General features: G+C 42.6%; 1 protein-coding gene across 9 annotated transcripts in view; it reads right to left on the bottom strand.

Annotated features, from left to right (window-relative positions):
• Positions 1–23,845, bottom strand: part of PICALM (phosphatidylinositol binding clathrin assembly protein) — a 115,658-nt gene that overhangs the window by 45,416 nt on the left and 46,397 nt on the right. For all 9 annotated transcript variants that reach the window (XM_075919406.1, XM_075919405.1, XM_075919404.1 and 6 more), the window contains exons 4-10: positions 22,326–22,428; positions 14,376–14,469; positions 13,703–13,814; positions 11,910–12,016; positions 6,210–6,251; positions 5,511–5,596; positions 1,771–1,894 (exon numbers count right to left, since the gene is read on the bottom strand). In XM_075919406.1, the coding sequence (XP_075775521.1) occupies positions 1,771–1,894; positions 5,511–5,596; positions 6,210–6,251; positions 11,910–12,016; positions 13,703–13,814; positions 14,376–14,469; positions 22,326–22,428 (668 nt within the window). The remainder of the gene's footprint in view (positions 1–1,770; positions 1,895–5,510; positions 5,597–6,209; positions 6,252–11,909; positions 12,017–13,702; positions 13,815–14,375; positions 14,470–22,325; positions 22,429–23,845) is intronic.

Here is a 23,845-nt window from a genome sequence, read left to right as displayed (position 1 = left end):
GATGGCAGTCACATATGAATGTTTATTTTATATATAGAAAACTTGGTACATTTATACATATTTATTTTAAAAGCCCTTCATAACTGATGAAGGGACCATCCACAACTTTTATGACATACATGAACAGGGTGACCATATTTCCCTATGTAGGGCTGGATTAAGGGGGGGGGGCTAGCCAGGCAGCTGCCCAGGGCCCCAACCCAGGGGGGGCACCCTTCAGGTGCGGCGTGGCCCTCGGCCCCAGGAGTGCGGCGCTCCTTAGAGCTGCAATTAGGTGCCGCACACCCAATTGCAGCTATAAGGTGTGCTGCGTGTCACAGGGCGGGGCCATGCATGCACCGTGCACCCGGGGGCGGAGCCGTGCATGTGTTGTGCGCCTGCTGCCCGGGGCACATGAATGGCTCGAGCTGGCCCTTTCCTCCTATGCCATACAGGACATCTGGTAAAACCGTTCGAGTTTAAACAAGTTCAACAGAAATCAAGGAGAACATTTGTACTGCATAGATGATTAAGCAACCATTAAAAAGAAATACTGCATGACTATGATTAATAGGAGGTAAAAATCACACACACACACACACACACACACACACACACACACACACACCCACCCACCCACCCCTCGAGGACCAGTCCTGGCTATGCTGCTGGCTCAGCCCAGAAGACACAGCTGCTTGTCAGCAGTGTCAGTAAATGCAACCAAGAGGCAGGGTGTGGAGGAGTGTGTGTCTAAAGGGCCCTGGTGGTAGCTGAACTGTAAGGTGGCAGGAAAGATGTGTGTGTTGGGAGACTAAGGAGTGAGGGTTCTGGGAAGTTGTAGTGGAGCTGTGGGCAGGTGGGTACTGGGCAGGCGTGCTGTGTTTCTGGAAGGGCTGTAAGGTGCGGAAGAGACTGGCAATAGGGAGTTAGGGGGCACGTTGAGTCAGGAAGCTGTGGGACATGACATGGCCCTGCCCTCAAGGGAAAGGCTCATGTTGGTAGCACAGGGCCAGGTGGCCCACTTTGTCTGACAACTACCAATTTGTAAATAATGTCCCAACACTGGCCTTGACAGAGTAGACCTGTCCCTGCCATGACATGGCCCTTTGCCTCTAGCTGGCCCCTTCCTCTGTGGACTGACCTCTCTGCATCATGCTTCATTTCCCCCTGAGGGCCCCACATAAAGTTAATCCAGACCAGACTCTGCCCAGAGAGTACTGGGCATGCAGGATTAAGCCCCGCTGCTCCAAACTTGAGCCCCACCACTCCTGACTTAGGGTGTGGGAAGAAGTATGGATCCAGTAGGTTATAGTGAGTGTGTATGATGGCCATTCAAGGGGCACTGCAAATCAGGGCATCAGCCAGGAAGGGGGCATTTAGCCCCATAGGTGTGTGGTGAGGGGGGAATTGCGGCTTCGCCCCCTTTCCGCCCCCGGAGAGGGGGGTGGGAAGGCGCTGCAGCTGTTCTGACTGCAGCCTGATCAGACCAGCAGGAGGAGTAGAAAATAAGGGACAATTTGCCTGGTTTTTTTAAAGAAGGCAAGACACCTGCAAGAGGGCTTAAATAAGTCACTGTCCTGTTAAAAACAGGACTTATGGGCACCCCTATAAATGCATGTAAATAAGAGTTCTATATTATGAGGCCTGTAGCCTTTGTAAACATTGCACATTTAATACGAAGTCACTGATCACTGTTTTTCTGAAGACTGTAAGACACTAACAAGATGCATACACACAATGTGTGAGTACAAAAAAGTGACCTTTACTTTTTACAAACAGTAAAACACCTACCTTTAAAGCTTTTAAACGAGCTTGCTCTTCCTCTAATGCAGCTTGTTTTTCCCTTTCATCCACTTTAGTGAGAGACAGGCCAGTGCTTGCAAGGGAAGAGACTGCATTGGAAAGTGTGGTAGCCCTGATAATTGGACAGGGGAAAATTAACCGGTTGTTAATATACATGTCACATGAGGCGAACAGCTGATATACTTTGCTTGCTTTTTCTCAATCCCTTTATAGAATATGTTATCTTAGCCTGTCTGACACACAAATCTGAAATTATATAAACCAATGTTACTTAAATAAAACTATGTTAAATAAAATATTGCAGTGCAAAATTTAAGTGCCTATACTGCAAAGCAGGAACATCTAAAAATGGTGCTGTCTACTTGCTTGTACACTGGCTCTCATTACACCCCTTGCCTATGCCCCTTCCAAGCTGCTTCATACGAATTGATGCTGATTTTTTTTTCTGGTCCTCTGTTAATTTCTGGAAATTGAACTGAAAATGAGAACTTGTACATTCTGTGGAGGAATAGAACTTCTGGTAAGTAATTTAACTGTATTTTAAAGTAGCACATAAAACAAGCCATCTGGCTCAAGCACTTGATTCAATTACATTCCCAGGGAAAAGAGTTTTCACAGTTACAATGCAAAAAAGTCTTTTTTGATCATTTAGGGTAACTTCCTGTTTAACACAAGCCATAGAAGTTATATTCCAGAAATTATTTTGGGTATTTTAGAAAAACATCCAATCATGAATTAAAAATCATCAGTGATAGAGAATCCACTCTTGATAAATTGTTCAAAAATCAATTACTCTCACCAATCGGAAAGAGGAACATCTTTCCAATCTTAATTTCTCCAGATTCAACTTCCAGCCACTGGACTATGTTTACCTCTTTTCACTACACCGAAGTGCCCATTATTACCTATCTGTTACCCATGCAGATTCTTATCAACTGTAATCAAGCCACCATTTGTTAAGATGAATAGATTGAGCTCTGAATCTCTCACTGTAAGGCATGTTTTCTATCTTTAATCAATCCTGTGGCTCTTTCAAATGTGTGATCACATTTTAGAAACATGAGAAAATAAACAACCTTTAGAAAAAAATCTGCATAGACAAATCTGCTTTAATTTTAATTTAAAATAAGAAAATGTTATTTTAGTCTAAGTACTCAGTAAAAAAATTAACCTGTTTGATTTACTTTACATTATTATACTTTTGATAACACAAGTACAGTAAGAGAAAAAAATCATTCAAGACTGGCACTATCCCACTAAAATTTAGTTTTAAAAGTTAGTCTTATATTTTAATGTCACTGTGTTACATGGAAATGTATTTTTAATTAAGTTTTTCTTAATTTTTAGTAGCAAAACAATCACAAGTGGATATCATGATTTTAAAACCAGGGACATTCCCAAATAAATCTCTAATTCCAGGACTTGATTTTGCATTTTAGTGCCTGATCCAACTTATGTATTTTGACTCTATTTCAGACTTTTCTGAGAAACAAAAGAACAACATGAGATATTAGAAGACTAAATGAAGAACATGCATATTGTTAAGCCTTCTCCCTGGGAGCTGGGGGCCTCGCTCCTGGAGAGGCTTTGCAACAAAGCTTTATACTGCAGAACCCACAGCACATGTAACCACTAAGATTTTTAGCGAATACACTGTTACCATATTAAACACTTTTTAATATCCTACTTATGATACCGTATTTTCCGGCGTATAGGGCGACTGGGCGTATAAGACGACCCCCTATCTTTTTAATTAAAAGATAGGGTTTCATCTTATACCCCAGCGCCCTTCCGCCTCCTTTGCTCCCGGTGTCCCTGGTCTGCTGGAGATGGTCCCCAGCAGACCAGAGGCACCGGGAGCAAAGCCGCCAGGAGCGCCTGGGCTCCCCCCCGCCGGAGTCCCTCCGCGGCTTTGAAAGCCTTGGGGGAAGCCGGCGGCTGGGCATCCCAGGCGCGCATGGGCTGCCCCCCCTCCGGAGCCCCTCCGCGGCTTTGAAAGCCTCGGGGGAAGCCGGCGGGGGGGCATCCCAGGCGCGCATGGGCTGCCCGCCCGCCGGAGCCCCTCCGCGGCTTTGAAAGCCTCGGGGGAAGCCGGCGGGGGGGGCATCCCAGGCGCGCATGGGCTGCCAGCCCGCCGGAGCCCCTCCGCGGCTTTGAAAGCCTCGGGGGAAGCCGGCGGAGGGGCATCCCAGGCGCGCATGGGCTCCCCCCCCGCCGGAGCCCCTCCGCGGCTTTGAAAGCCTCGGGGGAAGCCGGCGGGGGGGCATCCCAGGCGCGCATGGGATGCCCCCCCGCCGGCTTCCCCCGAGGCTTTCAAAGCCGCGGAGGGGCTCCGGCGGGCGGGCAGCCCATGCGCGCCTGGGATGCCCCGCCGCCGGCTTCCCCCGAGGCTTTCAAAGCCGCGGAGGGGCTCCGGCGGCGGGGCATCCGGCGTACAAGACGACCCCCGATTTTTGGGGGATGTTTTTTAACTTCAGAGGTCGTCTTGTACGCCGGAATATACGGTAACAGACTGTGCAAGCATAGCCCAGAACAAGCTGTTGTAATGCTGATATCAATAAGAAGATTGCTTGGGGGATGCAAGGGAAGGGGTACAATAGAGACCAGAGCAGTGCTGTGTGAAAGCCAAGGAACTGAAGCAGACATACCAGAAGTCCAATGACGTCAAAGTCGACTTGATGCTGAGCTACAGACCTACCACTTTTATACTGAACTGTACGTCATATTTGGCCGACACCCCATCATCACCCTGCATACCACTGGGAATACCTCCTAGAAGCATAAGTTACAGGCCCATGCAGTGACCAGCACTGTGGATCCAAATCTGCTATGAATCAGGACCCATTTTTTATTTCATTGTGATTTAGTCAGGCCTAGCAGGCGAGCCAGATACAAGAGAAAGAACCTTGGGTAACTGTAAATGCATTTTCCATTACAGCAGTGGGACTCCCAAATTAGCAAGCCACAACTATCAATTTTTAATTAATTTACTTGCACTAGAAGTAGTAGTACAACAAAAAGTGAACTTGCTATCTGCTTTACATTCCTCTCTAGAATTAGGCAGGGCAGTTTGTTACGTACACATTGATATCCTTTAAATCAGTTTGAAAGATGGTGATGAAACTTCCATAACTTACACTGCTATCTGCTCTTGAAGATTTCTAGGGATGGCAGACTTATTTCTTCCTCCACAAAAGAAAGTTTTCCTGCAGCAATTACTGCAATGGAGCCTGCAGACGTTAACAGGTTACTGGCATAAGAGGACGGACCTCATGTGATAATTGTTGTGTCTGGCTGTTCAAGTTCAGCAGACAGCCATTGCACTCCATCTTTCACCCCTTTGACAAATTTTCTCCTGTGGCTTCACAAATATGCAGGACATAACAGGTAACTATAGCCACGGGAATATATTTTTCACACTAAGATCCAATTTAATGAGTGAACAATGCCAATAACCCTTCCATCTGCCAAAAGCTCATTTAACTATCATTCTTCACTGGCTGAGCCTTGAATCTTTCCTTGCCTCTGTCCAGGTGGCTGGTGTATGGCTTCATAAGCCAGGAGAGTTAAGGGATCGGGTGGAGGATTAAGGAGGAAAGCAGCAGACTCGAGGAGCCAAGTACGCACACAGAGAAGCAATACAGTAACAGAAGCAGCTGTCTGCTGATGTAAGGAATCTAACATTTGATTCTTAACATAACTGTATAAGAGGACTAAGGCACATATACCTGCTTGCAGCTGTGGAGTCTTTGATTTTCTTTCCTTCTAAAGAGGCTAAATGTTGTTCCAAAGCATCAAGAAGACTGCTTGGTGCCTACAAAAGGGCATAGATATGAAAAATCCAAGACAAAAATCAGGCACCAGCTAAAAAGATAAAAAAGAAAAGTAAGATTCTGTCACCACAGTGCCAGAGAATGCAATTGAGGGTAACTGGACACCACAGTATTTTGGTGCTAGGAACATAATAAACTGAGCAAAATATTTTACATCAGGTGATACAATATCATCCACTACCATACCAGTTCTATTACTCATCTATTACCCATCAAAAAAGCAATCCATGAAAATATTGGAAAAATAAAGATTCAGAAAAGGTATAAAGAAAATGCACAATTGAAATGAGTAGTTTAAGTTTAGATTGAGATTAAAAAGGAAGCTGTATGCATCTGAAACAATACACCGACATGCTCTCAAAATGACATTAATTTGACAACTAATATATTGCAACTGTAATTAGTTTGCATTTTCATAAAGTAGGATCTTGGAATTTGAGAGTGAAAGTCTTCCTGGTTGGAGTTCAATTTAGTGACAACTCATCTAATAATTTAAGAATACGGTAATAATGTATGCAAGAAAACCAATATACGACTCCCAATTTTCTAAACACGTAACAAGAACGGAACAACATGCATAACAGTTTTATTTACCTGAGAAAGATCTGGTATGTCTCCTCTGTCAATTCCAACTTGCTGTAACAAAACAGATTCATGAGCTTTAGAGGTGACCACATATGCTTATTTAAATATTACATTGCTAAAAAGGAGAATTCATGAAAAATCGTGTATATACTTTTTAGATTATATCAATGGAGCTTTAGTTAAGTTTTTAGAATAAAACAAATATAAATGAAAAGAGAAGTTACTCACCTTGTGCAGCAATGACAGTTCCAAATGTGTCCCCCCTTAGGTGCTCCATTTTTGGTGTTGGGCTTGTCCCGCACTGCATATCAGAAACTTTCTAGCAGTGTCTAGTCAGGCTGCACATGCGCGAGAGTGGCAAGTGTCATTCGTGCCTTTGGAGTTCGTGTGTGTGGCCTGACTTTCCTCAGTTTCTTCATGAACACCCTCTTACTTGAATGTCAAACCGAAGAAGAGGGTGGCTAGTGGAGCACCCATGAGGACACACACATCTAGAAGAACTTTTGTTACTACTCAAGGTAAATAACTTCACTTTCTTCTTCGAGTGATGTCCCCATGGGTGCTACACTGTTGGTGACTACCTAGCAGTACCCCAAAGATGAAAGGTGGGCTTTGGCTAGGTTTCTTTATGCAGGTGAAAGGATTACACAGGTGTTCACTTGTGCAGAAATTGCATAATGCCTCATGAAAGTGTGGTTAAAGGATCAGGTAGCAGCATCGCAAATTTCCTTAAGCGGAACTCCCTTCAGTAAGGCTACTAATGTTGCCATTGCTTGAGTGTGCCTTAAGGCACATATGAAGATGTGTGCCATTGAGGGAGTAACGTTGGCAAATACAGGATGTTACCAGTTTTGAGACCTGGTGCCACAGAAGTGGCATTCCCCGGAACGCTCTACTAGTGAAATGAATAGGGTCTGTGATTTCCAGAAAGGCCATGTACAGTCTATGTAAAATGAGAATGCCTTTCGGAAATTCAGGGAATGTAGAATAGCCACTTCTTGAAAAGCATGAGGTTTTGGGCAGAAGGCCAGAAGGATGACAGGCTCGATATGGAAATCAGAGTAAACTTTAGGCAGGAATGAAGGGTGGGAGCAGAGAATGACTTTGCTGCTCTCACATCTCCTCCCTACACAGTATTTCACAGAGACAATTTCACTAACTTGTCTTGCAGAAGTGATGGCTGTTAGAAACATCCTCTTTAGTGTTAGGAGGTAGAGCGAGCATTTGGCCATGGGCTTGAATGGTGGTCTGGAAAGTGCACTGAGTACTAATTCCAGATCCCACATGGGAGAACAGGTCTACACAGTGGATTATGCTTATGTAGCCCTTTGAGGAATCTCTCTGAAATAGGGCGAGCAAAAATGGAGAAGCCATCAATTGGAGGGTGGAATACAACAAGCACAGCTAGGTGAACTCTGACGGATGAAATGGATACACCTTGTTGCAAAATGTAGTCGAGGATAGTGTGGCGAGGTATGGACAAGGGTTGATGATCTCTGGGACCCAGCAGTCTGTGATAACTGCCGCCCACTGGCTGTAAAAAGGGCGCAAATGATATTGGATTATGGAGTGTTGGGAAGGCACTGGTGGAGGGGAGAGGTAATGCAGGCCCTCAACCAAAGCCTCAAACCTGCTACTTGGAGTCTTGATGCGTGGACGAGTGAGTGCTATGGCTTGTCGGTGCTGGTTTCTTGGCCTGAAGCAATTGTTGTTCAATGGACTTTGATGTTGTTGCCTGCCAAATGTAAAGTTTCTATGTCTCTGGTAGGGAGTATACCATCTCCGACGATATAGGAGTATATACATCCCCGAAGTGCATAAGGCAGCATTTCTTAAACTATGTTCCACGGAACACCAGTATTCAGTGAACAACTCGCGTGTGTGCCGCAACCTTTTATTTGTTTTTGTTACTTCTTTTTTTGTCTGATTTTTTTTTTTTTAAAGAAAACTTTCATAGGTGTTCTGCATAAAAAAAAATATTATCATTTGGTGTTCTGTGGTCTCAAAGTTTAAGAAACACTGGTGTAAGGTGTTCCATGAGTCCTTACTGGAGTGAAGGACTTCCATTTTCACCACAAAGAGCTTATTTTTGTCAAATGTTAGGTCCTCTACTTTGGTCTGGAGCTCTTTGGGGACCCCTGCTGCTTGTAACCATTACATGCATCTCATGACAATAGATGTTGCAGATGCTCTTGCAGCTGTGTAAGAGGAGTCGAGAGCCACTTGCAGCACTGTGCAAGATGTAGTATAGCCTTCCTCTACTATACATTTTAATATAGGTCTTTTATCATCAGGAAGGTGTTGCATTAATTCTGTCAGTTTAGAATAGTTATCAAAGTCGTGTTTGGCTCACAGTTCTGTATAGTTGGCTATGTCAAGCTACAGCATTGAGGAGGAATACATTTTCCCATCAAACAGATCTAAGCACTTATAATCCTTGTTCTGTGTAGCAGATCTGTATTATGGGGTCTTAGATCTGTGTTACGCTGCATCAACAAATGGAGAATTTGGTTGCAACTGAAGGAATAAAAAGCCCTATTTTGGAGGGGACAAAATATTTCTTGCCTGCCCTCTTGTTGGTTGGCGGATCTAGGTTGGTGTCTGCCAGACCTCGTGCACTGCTTCCATAATTGCCTCATCTATGGGTAGTGCGATCCTTGACTTAGTAGGAGGAGGAAGTTTCTTCAAAAGTTTGTGTTGTTCTTCTGGCACCTCTAATAATACCACTTCTTGGCTGGTAACAACTCTTTTTAACAAGTCCTGGAATTGATTCAGGTCATCTGTTGCTGACAGGTCATCAGGGATAACTACCTCATCTGGTGATGAGGAGGATTTTTCAGTTGGTGATACATCAGGTTGGTCGGCATTAGGGCCATTGATAATTTGTCCTTCCTCTGTGTCCAGATCCACCATTGGAGAAGAGAGGCATGAGGACATGAAGGAGGTACAGGCCTGTGGGCCAACGTTGACAGTCCAGTAGACCAGTACTGTGTGGGTGCTCAATGACTGTATGGAGATCAATGGGATGGGTAATGTGGGAGATATGACCACTCAGGATACCACAGAGGATGGTGCGAATAGTATGATTGGTCTATAGTGTAGGATGAACAAGCTCTGGTAGGAGATGACTGTTGGGATGAGAATACACTTCGATGAGCCCCTTTGTAGTTGCCATACTGTCACATTATAGCAACTGTGATGGAGAAGGACAGCCATGAACTGAGCAGGAGGATCAGGATCAATGCCTCAAGGAGGAAGCAGATGGGGATCTAGATCTCAGTTCCATATGTGGCACCATTGTGCATTGTATTCTTGTCTGCATGCAGCAGGATAATGACAGCTCGGTGCAGGTTCCTGAGGTGCCATGGAGTGCAGTGCTGATGGAGGTGGCATTGGCGACGATGGTGATGGCACCAACTTTGGGCTTGGCGTACGTAGCACTAATTTTACTGATTTTGATCTACCCTTTGGCGGTGCCAAAGTCTTATCCTGTTCCCTGGCACCGGTCTCTTTGGTGCCGAAGTAGTGGATGCCGCAGATTGTGATTTCAGGTCTGTCACCAACACGGCATGGGGGCGTGCGGTGCCTGGCTTGTCTCCTGTACTAACCCTTGGCGGGAGGGAGCAGGTTGGAGATGCCCTTTTTTTGGTCAAGGGCTTATGTGAGGCAGAGCTTAAAGTTTTCTTCTGCTTAGTAGAAGACTTCGACTGATTGGTGTCATCACTGTCTGCGAATTGAGCACCTTATCAAATAGCTATATGCATAGCCTGAGCTCCCTGTCCTTGCAAGCTCTGACTGTAAGGCTACAGCAATGGATGCACTTCTGGGAGACATGTGCTTCCACTAGGCAATGAATACAAGACCTATGGCCAGCTGAAGAGGGCACTGGGTGTCAGCAGTTTCCACATTTCTTAAAATCAAACGAGCCTCGCATTTTGCTGTTCCGCCACTTTTGTCCAATCCTTTTTTTTTTTTTTTTTTTTTTTAAAGACATGTCTGTAGCTATACACCTAGCAGGTCTTATTCTCTGAAATTTTTCCAAGATAATCAGTTTATTCTGTTTGTCTTTTCTGTTTGTTCTTTTAGTTCTCTCTCTCGACAAAGTCGAGGTCTGAGGGTAGCAGCGCACTGTCACTCAGGGGCTGTGCCTTAATTATTTACAATAATTATGAAGAGAATTTTTTTTCTTTTTTAAAGTAACTAATACTAAATATAAAATTAACAAAGAACTAACACCTTTAACTAAGTACAATTAAAATCCTATCTACAGAGAACTGAAGAGGAGAGGAGAGGGATTGAGCTCCATCTGCAATCGAGGGTGGTCAAGAAGGAACTGAGGGAAGTCAGGCTGCATACGCAAACTCCAAAGGTGCAACCAGCGTGCACCATTCTCGAGCATGCGCAGCATGACTAGACACTGCTAGAAAAAGTCCTGACCTTCAGTGTGGGACAAGCCTGACCCAACTGTGGAATACCCATGAGGACATCACTCGAAGAAGAATAAAAAGAAATCCATGTACAATATGTGTATATACAGTGAGTTTCAAATGTTAGCACACCTAAGTTTGGAGTGTCCTCCTTGATGGTGCAGAGAAGAATTGAGAATCAAGCAGGTAATGATTTGTGTTAGGAAGGGAGATTCATAAGATCATTTCTCTTACAAAATAGTTTATAGACTGTTTACTGACATAGTCTGTATCTAGAAGTACAAAAATAATATATTACATTGATACAGCCCTTTTTATCTTCCACATTCCAAATCACTCTACAAGCTATACAATACAGACATACCAGAATTGGTACCAAATGAGAAAGGGCTAGACATTGTCTCGTGGAAAGAAAATAAAGACAGCCTCACACACGCTTTTTGTCTGCATAAGTTTACTTTTTAAAGAAGGCCTGGTGCAGCTACATTTTATGCATGTATATACTAAGGATGTTAAATTGTGGTTAATTTACTAGTCGAGTAGTTGATGGAATTTCCATCGACTGCTCAACAGTAACTTCCACATTCCTCCTTTGAAATGTACAAGAGCCCCCGCTGGGGATATACTATATAGTTCAAAGCTGGCTCACCCACATGCAGCCCGGAGTCACTGCTGGGCCTGGGCTACACGTGGTGTTCCGCAGTCGTCCAGGTGGCATTTCAAAGGGGCAGCGCCACAGAGCTGAGCCCAGGATCAGCTATCAGCTGTGTAGTGCTGCCCCTTTGAATGCCACTTGGGTGTTTCAAAGGGGCAGCATCGCACAGCTGAGCCAGCTCAGCTGTGCGGCACTGCCCTTTGAAGTACCCCCTTTTCCCCCCACTCCTTTGCTGCCTATCTAATAAAGGCAGCAACGGTGAGGGGGAATTGACTAGTCGACTGACCATCTGATAAGCACTAGCCTTTAACATCCTTAGTATATACACTAACATGTAATGCTTCTCTAGACCACAGCAACCACTAGCCTCTTCTACAGTAGGACATTTTTAAGTTTGTTCTTATAAGCTTCTTCTCAACAAAAAGCAGCTATTGTCAACTCAAAAAAATGTTTTTCAACCATCAGGTCCTTAATAAGCTGGTCCACTTCATATTAAATTCTGATAAAATGCTACTTGATGGAAATTAAATGTGCCAAATGGAAAGGAAACAATAGCTGCTTTGTAAGCCTTAAGTATTTTATAAATTATTTGAACATGAGGGCAATTTTGACTCCAGTAAGGTTTACCTCTGCAACTTTGAGGAACTCTGAGATCCTTGTCATTCTAGTGAGGAACTTCTTATAAATGTCAAGGCCTTCTTTGCACTGGTTTTTTTTCATGTCAAAGTATTTTTCTGCAAATGGGAAAGTATTCAAATCACATAAGAAATAAATACACTATATACACATGCTATAAACAGAGAGTGCAAGTAATTATATCATGCAAGACTAAAGTTACTTCATTCATTACTGAGGAAAAAAAGTTTTTTCTTCATTCAATTTTCCATGTTCACAGCAGAGATTCTATGATACTACATCATAGAACCTTCCTACAGATGGATCCTTCTGACATACCCAGACTCCAACTGCATCTTGCTCCCAGAGCCCCCACAGAGCCTCCACCTCCTATCTCTCCACACCTAGACACCCCTCTCCATTGAGCACCAATCTCCATCACCTGGATTCTCTGCAGAGACCCAGATTCCTCCAAAGAGTCCCATGCACTCAAATCTCCCACTGAAATGCCTGCAACAATATTACCCCACACAGAAGCTCTCTCTCCCCCACCCAATACTTGGATCGCCACACATTAAACCCCTCCACGCTTGGACTCTGCTGTTCTGAACCTACCTAACCACACTTGATGCACTTAGCATAGAGGGGTAAGGCCCTGGCCTTGCACTGTGTCAGGGACAGGTGCAGCCTCATTGCTAAGTCCCTGTAGCGTGAAAAGTGGGGGTTTCAGGGTGATCTCCCACCTCCATGTGGCCAACAGCCTGTGCTCCCCACTGCCATGCTGGAGCCACATTTATTGACAAATAACATTTACAGAATTTTGCAGAATATTAAACAGTATGTATAATAACTTATGACACAGAATTCTCTTGGAGTAAATACTGTTACCTTTACTTCTGTGCTCCTGCAGGTAGTGTTACTGTCTTCAGGGCCAGGCAGCTGGAGAGCAGTGGCTACTGATGGGGAGCCCACCTCTGAAGACAGCAACACTATCAGCAGCAGCACAGAAGTAAGGGTAGCATGATACTGCTGCTCTTATTTCTGTGCTGCTGCTGGCGGGGAGCTGCCTTCAAAACTGAGCACTTGGCCAACAGCCACGGCTCTCTGGCCGTACACCTCTGAAGGCAGCACAGAAATAAGGGTGGCAATACGGCAATCCCCCTAAAATATCCCATCCCGTCATAACTCCCTTTCGGGTCAGAACTGAGTTTGAGAAATGACCATCTTCACCATAAAATCTGTACAGTATAGACAAAAGCACACACAAGACTAGATTTCATGGGGGGAGGGAAGCCTGGATTTCACAGTCTGATTCATTTTTCATGGTTGAGATGACCCTATCTATGTGACATCATGCTATAGTTGAAACCACATACTCATTTCACAGAGATTGGCACCAACATAAAAACCTTCGTAGCCAGTCAAATATCCAAATATAATACATATAAAAAGATTAGCAACTTGTTAGAATTAAGTTCTAGCTACAAAAACAAAACTTTCTGCGCTTCTGTAACAATTTTACTATCTGACTTTGAGCAACGGTTCAGTGACAAGCAAAAAAAAAAAAAAGACAGTTCAAGGAAAAACAGTTCTCCGTGCCAAAAAATTCTTGGACTTCATTTTTAGGAAATTGCATACTTTTGATTACATGTAAGGAAAGTACTAACTAGGCAAAAGAATTTTTGGTAACAAAACTGCTGCAAAAAATGAAGATTTTCTTGAAGCAGTCCATGAAGACGGAAGTTTTTATCCTACTTCTTTAAGAGCCAAACTGCACACAGCTAATGCTGTAGAATAATATTTACCCAAAAGGTTAATAATTCCTTCATTATATGCTGCAAAGAGTCTAATGGTATCTTTGAAGAGGAGCATGAAGGCGGCATTTATTACACCATTCGTAAGCTCATTGCTATTGACCTAGGGAGATAAGAAAAGAAAGTTAGCTCATCAGTATTGACATCTTATTAGAAAACTTCCAGTTAATAACTAAGTTTCAATATTCATACCCCAAAACATGATTTCCACTGACAAGAGGACTATGCATATAATATGGCAGCCTTCAAAGTTAATTGGAAGCTCCATCAGCAAAGATGACACATTTAATATATAAAAGAAAAGCAGATCAACAAAAATACATGACTAATATATCACAGACTAAGAAGGGACAAAAGAATGAACGGAATACATTTGGTTTATTTAAAAAAAATCTTAAACACATGTATCCCTAAAAATGAACAATGGTCGTCTTATTGTGGCATCAGTACTTCATGTTAAATTTGAGTATACCAGATAGATATAAGGCAATATACCTGGTATATTTTGTTCCTCAAACTAATTATATAAGACAGTTAAAAATATAGAAGGGAGTTTTATTTTATACATATTGTATCACTTGTCTTCTAAGATTTTCACAAGCTATGAAAACAAGTCCAATTGTTTTAAAGGACAGACTCTGATGGGTGCAGAAATTAAACTTACATTGAAGTCAAGAAGTGCATCCATCTGATTTTGTATAATTGGTACAGTTTTGAGGAGTTTTTCTGTGTTCATTGTCCTCATGACTCCATCAGCCCTATTATGCAAACAAAAGAGAAAAACCACCAACTGGATTATGAAAGAATCTTTTTATTAGTTAATATGAAATTAGTTAATATGAAGCATGCGAAACAGATCAAAAGAATAGCAATGCCAGAGGCAGCATATTCAGATGACTGATGCAGGGGCACACCTTACGATACTCAAGTTGTCTGGCCAAACGAATAGCGATTGTCCAGAAGAGGCACATTCAGCTCTTCTTGGCTAGAAAATAGTGCCTGTGACGGGATCTTCAAGGATTGGTGTTTATTCTCTAAGAAACTGAAATGGCCATGCTCAAAACTATTACACTTTCATCTATGATGCAGAAGATGGTTATAGAAGTATTAGCAATTTAAAAAGCATGTTTCAAAGATAGATTTTCTAAAATTCTAAAAATCCTTTTCAAATAAACTTTTGAAATCTATTTCTGAAACAGAAGTTGCCTAAGCTTTTCCAACTGCCTAAATGTAATTTTAACTATAAATCTAGAGTTATTAGTAAAACCTAAAACAGTAGTCAAATCAGTATGACAAGATCTTTTAAAGCTTGTGTCTCTCATGAACAAAAGCTGGTCCAATGAAAGATACTTCCTCGCCCACCTCATCTCCCTAAGATCTTTTAAAAGTATTTGTAAAAATATACTGTATGTGGAAATCTGTAGTTACAGGAATACCGAACATGAATTTACAATTATATTTGACAAGGCTTTTTTTTTTTTTTTTTTTTAAATAAAATTGGAATTTTTTTTTGACAAATAATGTTAGTTATCTAGATCTAACTTTCACATTTGGTTGATGTGTTCAACTAGATGTCCAGAGAAGACACAAAGGATAACACAAAATGAAGGTGCCCTAGGAGGAAATAAACAATCAACAAAAATTACTGACATTAAACATTTGCTTTCTACACATGTAAAAATACTTGATACCCAAGTAAAAACTTCAACTTCTTAGAACCTCTTGTTTGTTGAAACTAAAAACTTGACACACTGTAGCACAAAAAGCTAAGGATTCTTACAGATGGAAAAGGAAGATGTTCAGGAAAGACCACCAGCAATACCTTCCTCCTGTTAACATAATTATTTACAATTAAGTATGAACCTTTTGACTCTCTATAAGAGGCTCTCTTGGAGAAGATTGGTCAGGTGGTGAAAGAAAGCTTAATACTCTTAAAGCAGATGTTTTTCTTCAAGAGCAGTGTCCACGTGGATCCCACTCTTGGTGTACCTATGCCTCAGGTGGTCAAGAGTGGGTTCTTTTCACTAGTAGTGTGGTTGGGAGCCACAGCTGTACCACAGATATACTTGCCCACCCCAAGGACATAAAGGACTGATCAGGACCAAATGTCCCTCAGTTCTTTCACCAATACAGAATTCCAGAGGAGTACAACTTCATAATAATAGGAAAGGAGCACCTGAGAGCAGGTCATGGAATCCACATAGACAACAACACATCCCTAAAAATCACAGGTGCTGTAAGTAATCATTCTCTCAAAGTAACTGTCTATAGTGATTCCACCATAATACTATTAGATAAAGTGCATGAATTTTAGCTTTTTCAGAGCTTAAGTGCAGCTTGTGGAAGAAAACAGGGAAATGAACCAACTTTTTTCATATGAAACATGAAAAAAAGCTTTGGCCAGGAATATAGGAAGAGGCTTGGGAGTGACCCTTTGCTTGTGGAACCCTGAAAAAGGGAAATCTGTCCTGAGTGCCTTGAATCTCTTCTACTCTTCAAGCTGATAATGACAGTATTCATTGAGGTTACAGATGAAACAAAGGAACAGGGAGTAAAGATCTCAAAGTGGAGGAACCAAGAACCCTGACAATACTGCAACTGAGGACCCAGAGGTGGGGACTACAAGCTAAGGGAGAAACATGAATAATGCACTTAAAGGATCTAGCCCATTTGGAGCAAGAAAATACACTGCAGTCCTGGAAAAAGGTAATTCTCAGATAGTGCTACCAGATGAAGTCTTATGAAACAAACAAAGTCCACATTATTTCAGGACTAGTGTCTAGTCCAATACTGCTGAATGGATGTTGACGGAGACAGCTAGTGACAAGATGCTCAACTAAAAAGACTTTTATTTATGAAGCTAAATCAGACTAATTTGAGGGTAGGTTTTTTTTTTTTTTTTTTTTTTTTTTGCTTTGGAACGCAATAGTCTAAATTTCAGGTCAACAAATTCTTTTGGGGGTATGTCAGTCAGGTAGGATCTAGGCTTTTAGATATCACAATTGGCCAAGCTGTAGAATTGGATGGTTCTGCAAGGCTACTGGGCAGAGAAGGCAAAGTGAGTGCAGGCTACAATGAGAGGTTCATCAGATCAAAATGACAGAATTGCTGGCTGCCATTATAATCATCAATCCTGCATCTTGCCTTACGACCTCATGACTCTGACACGCAGGGTTAAAAGAAAGGCATACATCAGTCTTGGTGCCTGGGGATAAAAAAAGACCTAGGACAGGGAGCCTGCACTGGAAACCCCCTGTAGAGCGGAACATTTAGCATTGCTTGTTTGGTCTGTTGTGAGTTTAGATATCCCCACTTGCGAAAGCTGCTCTCCAATGCTGGGTCCTTCACCAACTGCTTGTGGTTGTCTGAGAACTGTGTGTTGAAGAGACCTGCTAGCAAACTCTGAACAACTGAAAGATGCAGGGCCAGTGGCACAATGCAGTGATGAACACATGGAACCCAAAGCCAAATGGTCTGTCGACTGACAAAATATATAGTTGTGGTGTTTTATCAGTCCTCAGATGGTAGATCTACACTGTTGGAACAGAAATGCCCTGCATGGAAAGTGAATGGCTCAATTATAGAAGGTTTATGTGCAGATGAACTCCTGGAAGTGACCACAGGCCCTATGTTTGAAAGGGATCTAAATGAGCCTCTCCTAGAGGTGCAGAGACAAGAACTACACTGAACACCTGCAGTGGGTCTTTCCCAGTTAATGAGGACAGAACTTCTTGTGGAATCTTGACCATCATGGCTATAAGGGGATCTGCTACATGGATTTCAATTGCCCCTGCCTGGAGACTAGGCAAAATATGTCAAGCTGCCTCAGCAGTGTAAAGTTCACAGACGATACCAAGCTGGGAGGGGTTGCAAGTGGTTTGAAGGATAGGATTATAATTCAAAATGATATGGACAAACTAGAGGAAAAAGTCTAAGGTAAACAGGATGAAATTCAATAAAGACAAATCAGGGTCCTCTCCTTAAGGAGGAACAATCAAGTTGCACACATACAAAGTGGGAAATGACTATGTAGGAAGGAGTACTGCAAAAAGAGCTCTATGGAGCATAATGGACCACAAGCTAAATATGAGCCAACAAAAGCAATCATAATTCTGGGTTGTATTAAGAGAATGTTGTAAGCAAGACACAAGTAGTAAATCTTCCATTCTAGTCCATGCTGATTAGGTCTCAATTGGAGTTGTCCGAGACAGAACATCAGAAATGGCTGCCCGTCGCAGGGAGCCATAGCCTGTAATACCTCTGAGGCTGGTATAGGGGGCTCTGTCTGTGAGGTGGAGTGTTTTCCATATAAGGGCATGTAAATTAATAATCTTCCCCTGCTCGCTCCACCCATTGCAGTAACAGATCAGCCAGTGGGCTGACTGGTGCTCAGTCCTGCTACTCCACCCACTGCAGCAAAAACCAACCTATGGGGTGATAAGTTCACAGGCAATAAAACAGGCAGGCAGCCCCTCTCTCACTGGGGATTCGCACTGAGTGAACGCCTGGCCTGATCACCCAGACGCCTTGCACCCCCCGCTCTTGAGTCTTACTGAGCGTACTCCAAGTTGGTCGACCCGAGTGGAGACAGTTTATGAGCGTGTGACCGGTACTTGTGTTCCTGCTGTCTCCAGAACTGGTATAACACCCCTCCCCCCCCCCCATCATCCCTATCCTAATTGATTTTTTAGTTGTCCTTATTGCTTGCCAAGTGACAGTGGCTAAAAAGTTACTAAGTTAGTTTATAAATAGTTGTGGTTTAGGTTTTTTACTGTTTCCTTGTATAAAGTTGTGTAAATAATCAGCCCTATGGATAATACCAGTGTTAATTCAACTGTTCCTAACCCCTGGGCAGTTATTGGGAATTATTGTGATTTAGAAAAGCCTCAGGGAATTGTTTTGTGTTGTCTGGCAATCTGTTTAATTTTTGTTCTGATGATTGTCTGGCGCCATCAAAATAAAATCAGTTTGTGCTTTTTGAAACCCCCAGTTGTGGTCTCATCCTTTCCGGCATCCCTTCGAACCTCATGTATTACGGGGACTGACAGGAGTTGTGCCCAGTTCTGGGTGCCACAATTCAGGAAAGATATGGACAAATTGCAGAAGGTCTAGAGAAGAACAATACAAATTAAGAAAGATCTAGCAATCATGGCCTTCGAGGGAAGACTGAAAGAACTGGGTCTGTTTATTCTGTAAAGACAAGAATGAGATGAGCTTTCAAATACCTAAAACAGTAGTGGCCCACATGTGGCCCACTGGGGTGTCACCTGCAGCCCACAGATCCCTGTTTGCCCAATGTAGTAAGGTGAGAGCCTGAAACATAATCCCAGGTATCACAGGCTTGGTGTAAGGCCTGAGGCCTAGACAGCAATGGTGAAGACTTTGCTAATATAATGCAAAGTGAAACTGAACAAGAAGCAGGCCCCTGCTCATAGAAGTTGGCAAGAACAGGGCTGATATTACAGAAACTCATACCTAAGAAGTACTAGGCATTCCATAGCGGCTGTAACAGAACACCTTGGAAGAAACAATATATACCTCATATATAACAGGAACATACCCACCCTGGTTCAGGACAGGGTCTAAATTGACATCATGAATGATAATGACTGAACCCCCATATACAAGATAATGGGTCAATCTAGGGGTGTCAGAAAATGGCAACCTGATATGTCAGGAGTGATGCGTAACTTGTTTATACCTGTGTATAAAAAACGTACCCCAAAGACCTGTCTTTGGTCCAGCCAAGAGGACAGTGTCGCATTTCTGGCACTGACTAAGCTGAGTCCGCTGTCAATATGTGTAATGGTTTGGTAGAGTTGACTGACAACTATTATTGTACTTCATTTGACAATAAACTTGACCTGGTACCTTCTATCCTTATCTTTTGGAGCTCCCCTGGAGTCTGCTTTGTCAACTACTTGTGCAAAGTCAACAGCGCATACATACAGGAGGAGCATATACACACAGATGAATGGTTTATCACTGACTGAGCAGGAGACCACAAATGGTGACATCTGACTACTACACCTTCCTCCCTAGGGATGTTAAATTTAGATTCATTGGCTAATTGAATAGTTGATGCAATCTGCATTGACTATTCAAGTAGTTGATATGGGCGCCTAGCAACTCAAAAGGCGAAAGCGCTGCAGGGAGCATGGGGCCAGAAGGTATTCAAGCAATCCCCAGGCTTCACGTGGCATTTCAAAGTGGCAGCGCTGCGTGAAGCCCAGGTTCTGGCCCCGGGTTCCATGCAGCATTGTTGCTTTGAAGCACTCCTTCCTCTCCCCCACTCTTGCCTGCCTCTTTCTGATAGAGATAGCAAGGGAGAGGGGGAAGGAAGCGACTAGTCCATGAGTGTGTCGACTATCCGGTAAACATTTGTTTAGAGTCAACTAGCCATTTACATCCCTATTCCTCCCCCACGCGTGTCTCGTGCACTTGGCTACTGGACTCCTGCACTTCCTACTCCTCCCTCTCTTTCCCTCAATGCTCTTTTGGAGCACCAGATTCGGGCTCTGTCCCTGCTCCTCCCCCACCCTCCCAGAGCTGGAACGCTGCACATCAGCTGTTTGCAGCTATTCAAGCTCTGGAGGGGTGTGGGAGAAGGAGCAGCACCGTGTGTAAATCAGGCAATTTGTGGCATTCAAAGTGCTGGGGGGGGGGGAGGGAGTAGGGAGTGTGGTGCTCTGGTACCCCAGTGTACATGGGGAACATGGTGGTGGGAGGCAGACAGGAGGACCGCAGGTCTACAGGTGGTACACACAGTGTGCCACGGGCTGCTGCGGCCTAGTAAGACAAAGGAGAGCCACTCATGTGGCCCACTCACTGTCCTTGGTTGCCCACTGCTGACCTAAAAGGTTATAACAAGGAGGAGGGAGAAAAAAATGATGTCTGATAAGTCAGAATTACAGCAAGAGCTGTTCAGGTTGGATATTAGGAAAAACTTATTAGCTGTTAGGGTGGTTAAGCACTTAGGAATGTTGTGGAATCTCCATCATTGAAGATAGTTAAGAGCAAGTTAGACAAATACCTGTTCGGGTGGTCTAGGTGGTGCTTGCTCCTGCCAAGAGTGCAGGGGGATTGGATTTGACTTCTCAAGGTTCCTTCCAGTTTTGAGATTCTAAGTATGAGGCCATATGTGCCAGAAGTTTGAGTCATGGTCTAACTGAAGTCTTTGACTGAGATTGTAGTTCATGAGGTCCACTATGGACTGAAGTTTTGTAGAAGGTAAGTTCTTACTGACACTACTTCTATGACCTCTAAGTGTTGAGAAAAATAAGTGTGGGTATTTCTCTATTGATTTTGAGGCCCAACGTGGCAAAGAGTTTTAAGATCACATACAGAGACAATACTCCCTGGATCATTCCATTGTTGAAGTAAGAGTAGACTTGGAATCCTTGTCTCCTTAAGCAAGCTGCTACCATTGCCAAATACTCAGTAAACACACTTGATGCTACAGGGAAGACCAGTGTCACCATCCTGAGCGTGAAATGATGAACAAACCTGTTGAGACGAATGCCCAGAATGGGACACCAACCTTTTTTTCTCTTTGGTATGGAGAGTTCACGATCAAGGAATTTTATTCTCATTATTTTAAGGAAAAGTCCACCACTTGCCTCAATATTATCTTGGGTGATAGAAGGGCTGAAGAAAGAAGGTGATGCATACCAATCATGAAAAGTTAATTAAAAGGGTAGTCATTTTTTCTTCTTTAAAGCCTACAGGCAAACTAAAAGTTAACTATTTAAGAGCTACACTAGTTGCTAACATCAACTGTAAGTCACAGAGAAGCAAGGCTTTCTTTTTGCCACTGTTGAAAGAAAAAAAACCTGAGGAATGGCTGGTCCCATCCTTTATACCATGAGGGTGGGAGTACAAAGACATTTGTGGAGTAGAGAGGGTCCCAGCAAGTACTGCTAGCCAACAGAACCAAAACTTGAGGAAACAGGGAACATCACCAATGGCAGAAGTCACATTAAACATTCATTTAAAGAACGTTCATTTTATTGCTTCAATATTAGAGCCACTATAACTTTAATGTATGCCATATCTAAAGAAGTTGCTTAGCGAGCAGTTACCCACTGAATGCCATAGATGCATAAAGTGATTATGTAACTTCCACTACTCTCCATCCCAAAATGGACATGATGGTCATTCTAATTACCCCAGTGCATTACAGTACAATGGACTGTAAACACAGCCACTCTGAGAACAGCACAAAGGAGGACGATAAAGTACAGTAAGGTATTTCACATAAACGCCTATCCCCGTAACTTTCTTAAATGAGAAACATATTTAAACACCAATGGTGCCAAACAAAAGAATAGCTTTCTGGAATATCAAGGAAAAGCTTATTGGCCAGATTAGGTAGCTACCACCAGTTGCCTCACAGATTTATTTCCATTTAATATTTTTCAAAAGACAAGGTGTTCCCCAAAATTTCTGAAATACAACACATTATAACTCAACTGCACTGACATTTTTAGTGCATAATGCACAGAGTATATTGATCAATACAAGTGAAAAGACATCCAACATGGTTATTTGAGCATAGCTTGTTAGTATGTACTGCAAGCCAGATGCTAAAAATAAAAATAAGTACAGCTCTTACCCTCTTTTTACTTTTGTGAAGTCAAAAGCCACTTGTCTGTAAGAAACTGCTTTTTCATTCAGATACCTACTATACCGTTTGATAAATGTGGACATGTCATACCCTACAAGAGAAAAGGTTAACAGCTTATCCCTCGTCCAGTCAATTCCTGTACAAAAAACAATTATTTTGAGTAGGCAATGAGATATACACTTAGGCTGTGTCTACACTGGCATCCCTTTCCGGAAAAGGGATGCTAATGAGACACATCGCAATTGCAAATCCGCGGGGGATTTAAATATCCCCCGCGGCATTTGCATTTACATGGCTGCCGCTTTTTTCCGGCTTGGGGATAAGCTGGAAAAAAGCGCCAGTCTAGACGTGATTCTCCAGAAAATAAGCCTACTTTCAAGTAGGAATAAGAGATCCTCCGGAAAAGGGTTTATTTTCCGGAGAATCACGTCTAGACTGGCGCTTTTCTCCGGCTTATCCCCAAGCCGGAAAAAAGCGGCAGCCATGTAAACGCCGTGGGGGATTTGCAATTGCGATGTGTCTCATTAACATCCCTTTTCCGGAAAGGGACGCCAATGTAGACACAGCCTTACAGATAGCTTGTAAACAAAAACAAACATTCTCCTGACCCACCAATATACAGAAATGGTTACAAAAGACTGGTCTCAATTTTTTGACAGTCAAAAAGTTTGGAATGTAAAGAGCTATACATTGTACTGTAAACATCCTGAAAATATGATGCAACATATATCCAGAGATGTCACAGGAGCTGTGAAATTTCTTTTCTTATCTGAAATTAATAATCTCCTGGAAGTCAGTGAGCAGATTAAGTATTTTTATATAACGTTGTGGATACCACCATATAAAGTGCCTATTTATGCTTACTGATTTATCTGTAGTAAGATTTCTTAACTAGCATACAAGTATGTACAAAAGTCTTATGTTTCCAGAGCCAATCTCACAATTCACATGTACTCTTTTGGGTGTTAATACAGCAAAATGCACTAAATTAAAATTAATCAGTGGCAGTTTGCACATTCGAAGACAGTAAAATTAGGCTGACATCTTAATCACATCCAAAAATATTTCCTACAGGTGCAGATCAAGAAATCCTATCTTCCACTTTATTCTCAAGAAATAACAGAGCTAGAATATGGAAATAGTGGCATTAGATGGTGACTGTCTCTTTCCGTATTCTATTACCAGCCTACCTTTGAAAATTAAGTTTCAGCTTGACAATTTGGCATCATTTACCACAATGAAAACTGCAGTTCATAGCCATCAGCAGAGTATGTATACTACAATTATGGCAAAACAAAATTTAAACAGCTATAAAAGTGCAAAGTTGGAGACAAAAACTGCTATTTCAGTACAGGCAAATTAGTAACTTGAGAATAGGTCAATGCATCAACAATGCGCTACAGGGGGAACTGTGTAATAAGGATCAGAATCTTGCCTCATGCCTACTCCAACAAAGCCAGACATCTAATTGAAACTTCTGTTTCAAGTAATTGGTCCCTACTACAGCA

This window comes from Pelodiscus sinensis, chromosome 1, assembly GCF_049634645.1.
Source record: "Pelodiscus sinensis isolate JC-2024 chromosome 1, ASM4963464v1, whole genome shotgun sequence".
Lineage (NCBI taxonomy): Eukaryota > Metazoa > Chordata > Testudines > Trionychidae > Pelodiscus > Pelodiscus sinensis.
Note: the sequence above shows the minus strand (reverse complement) of the source record. Positions and strands in the feature narration are given on the sequence as shown.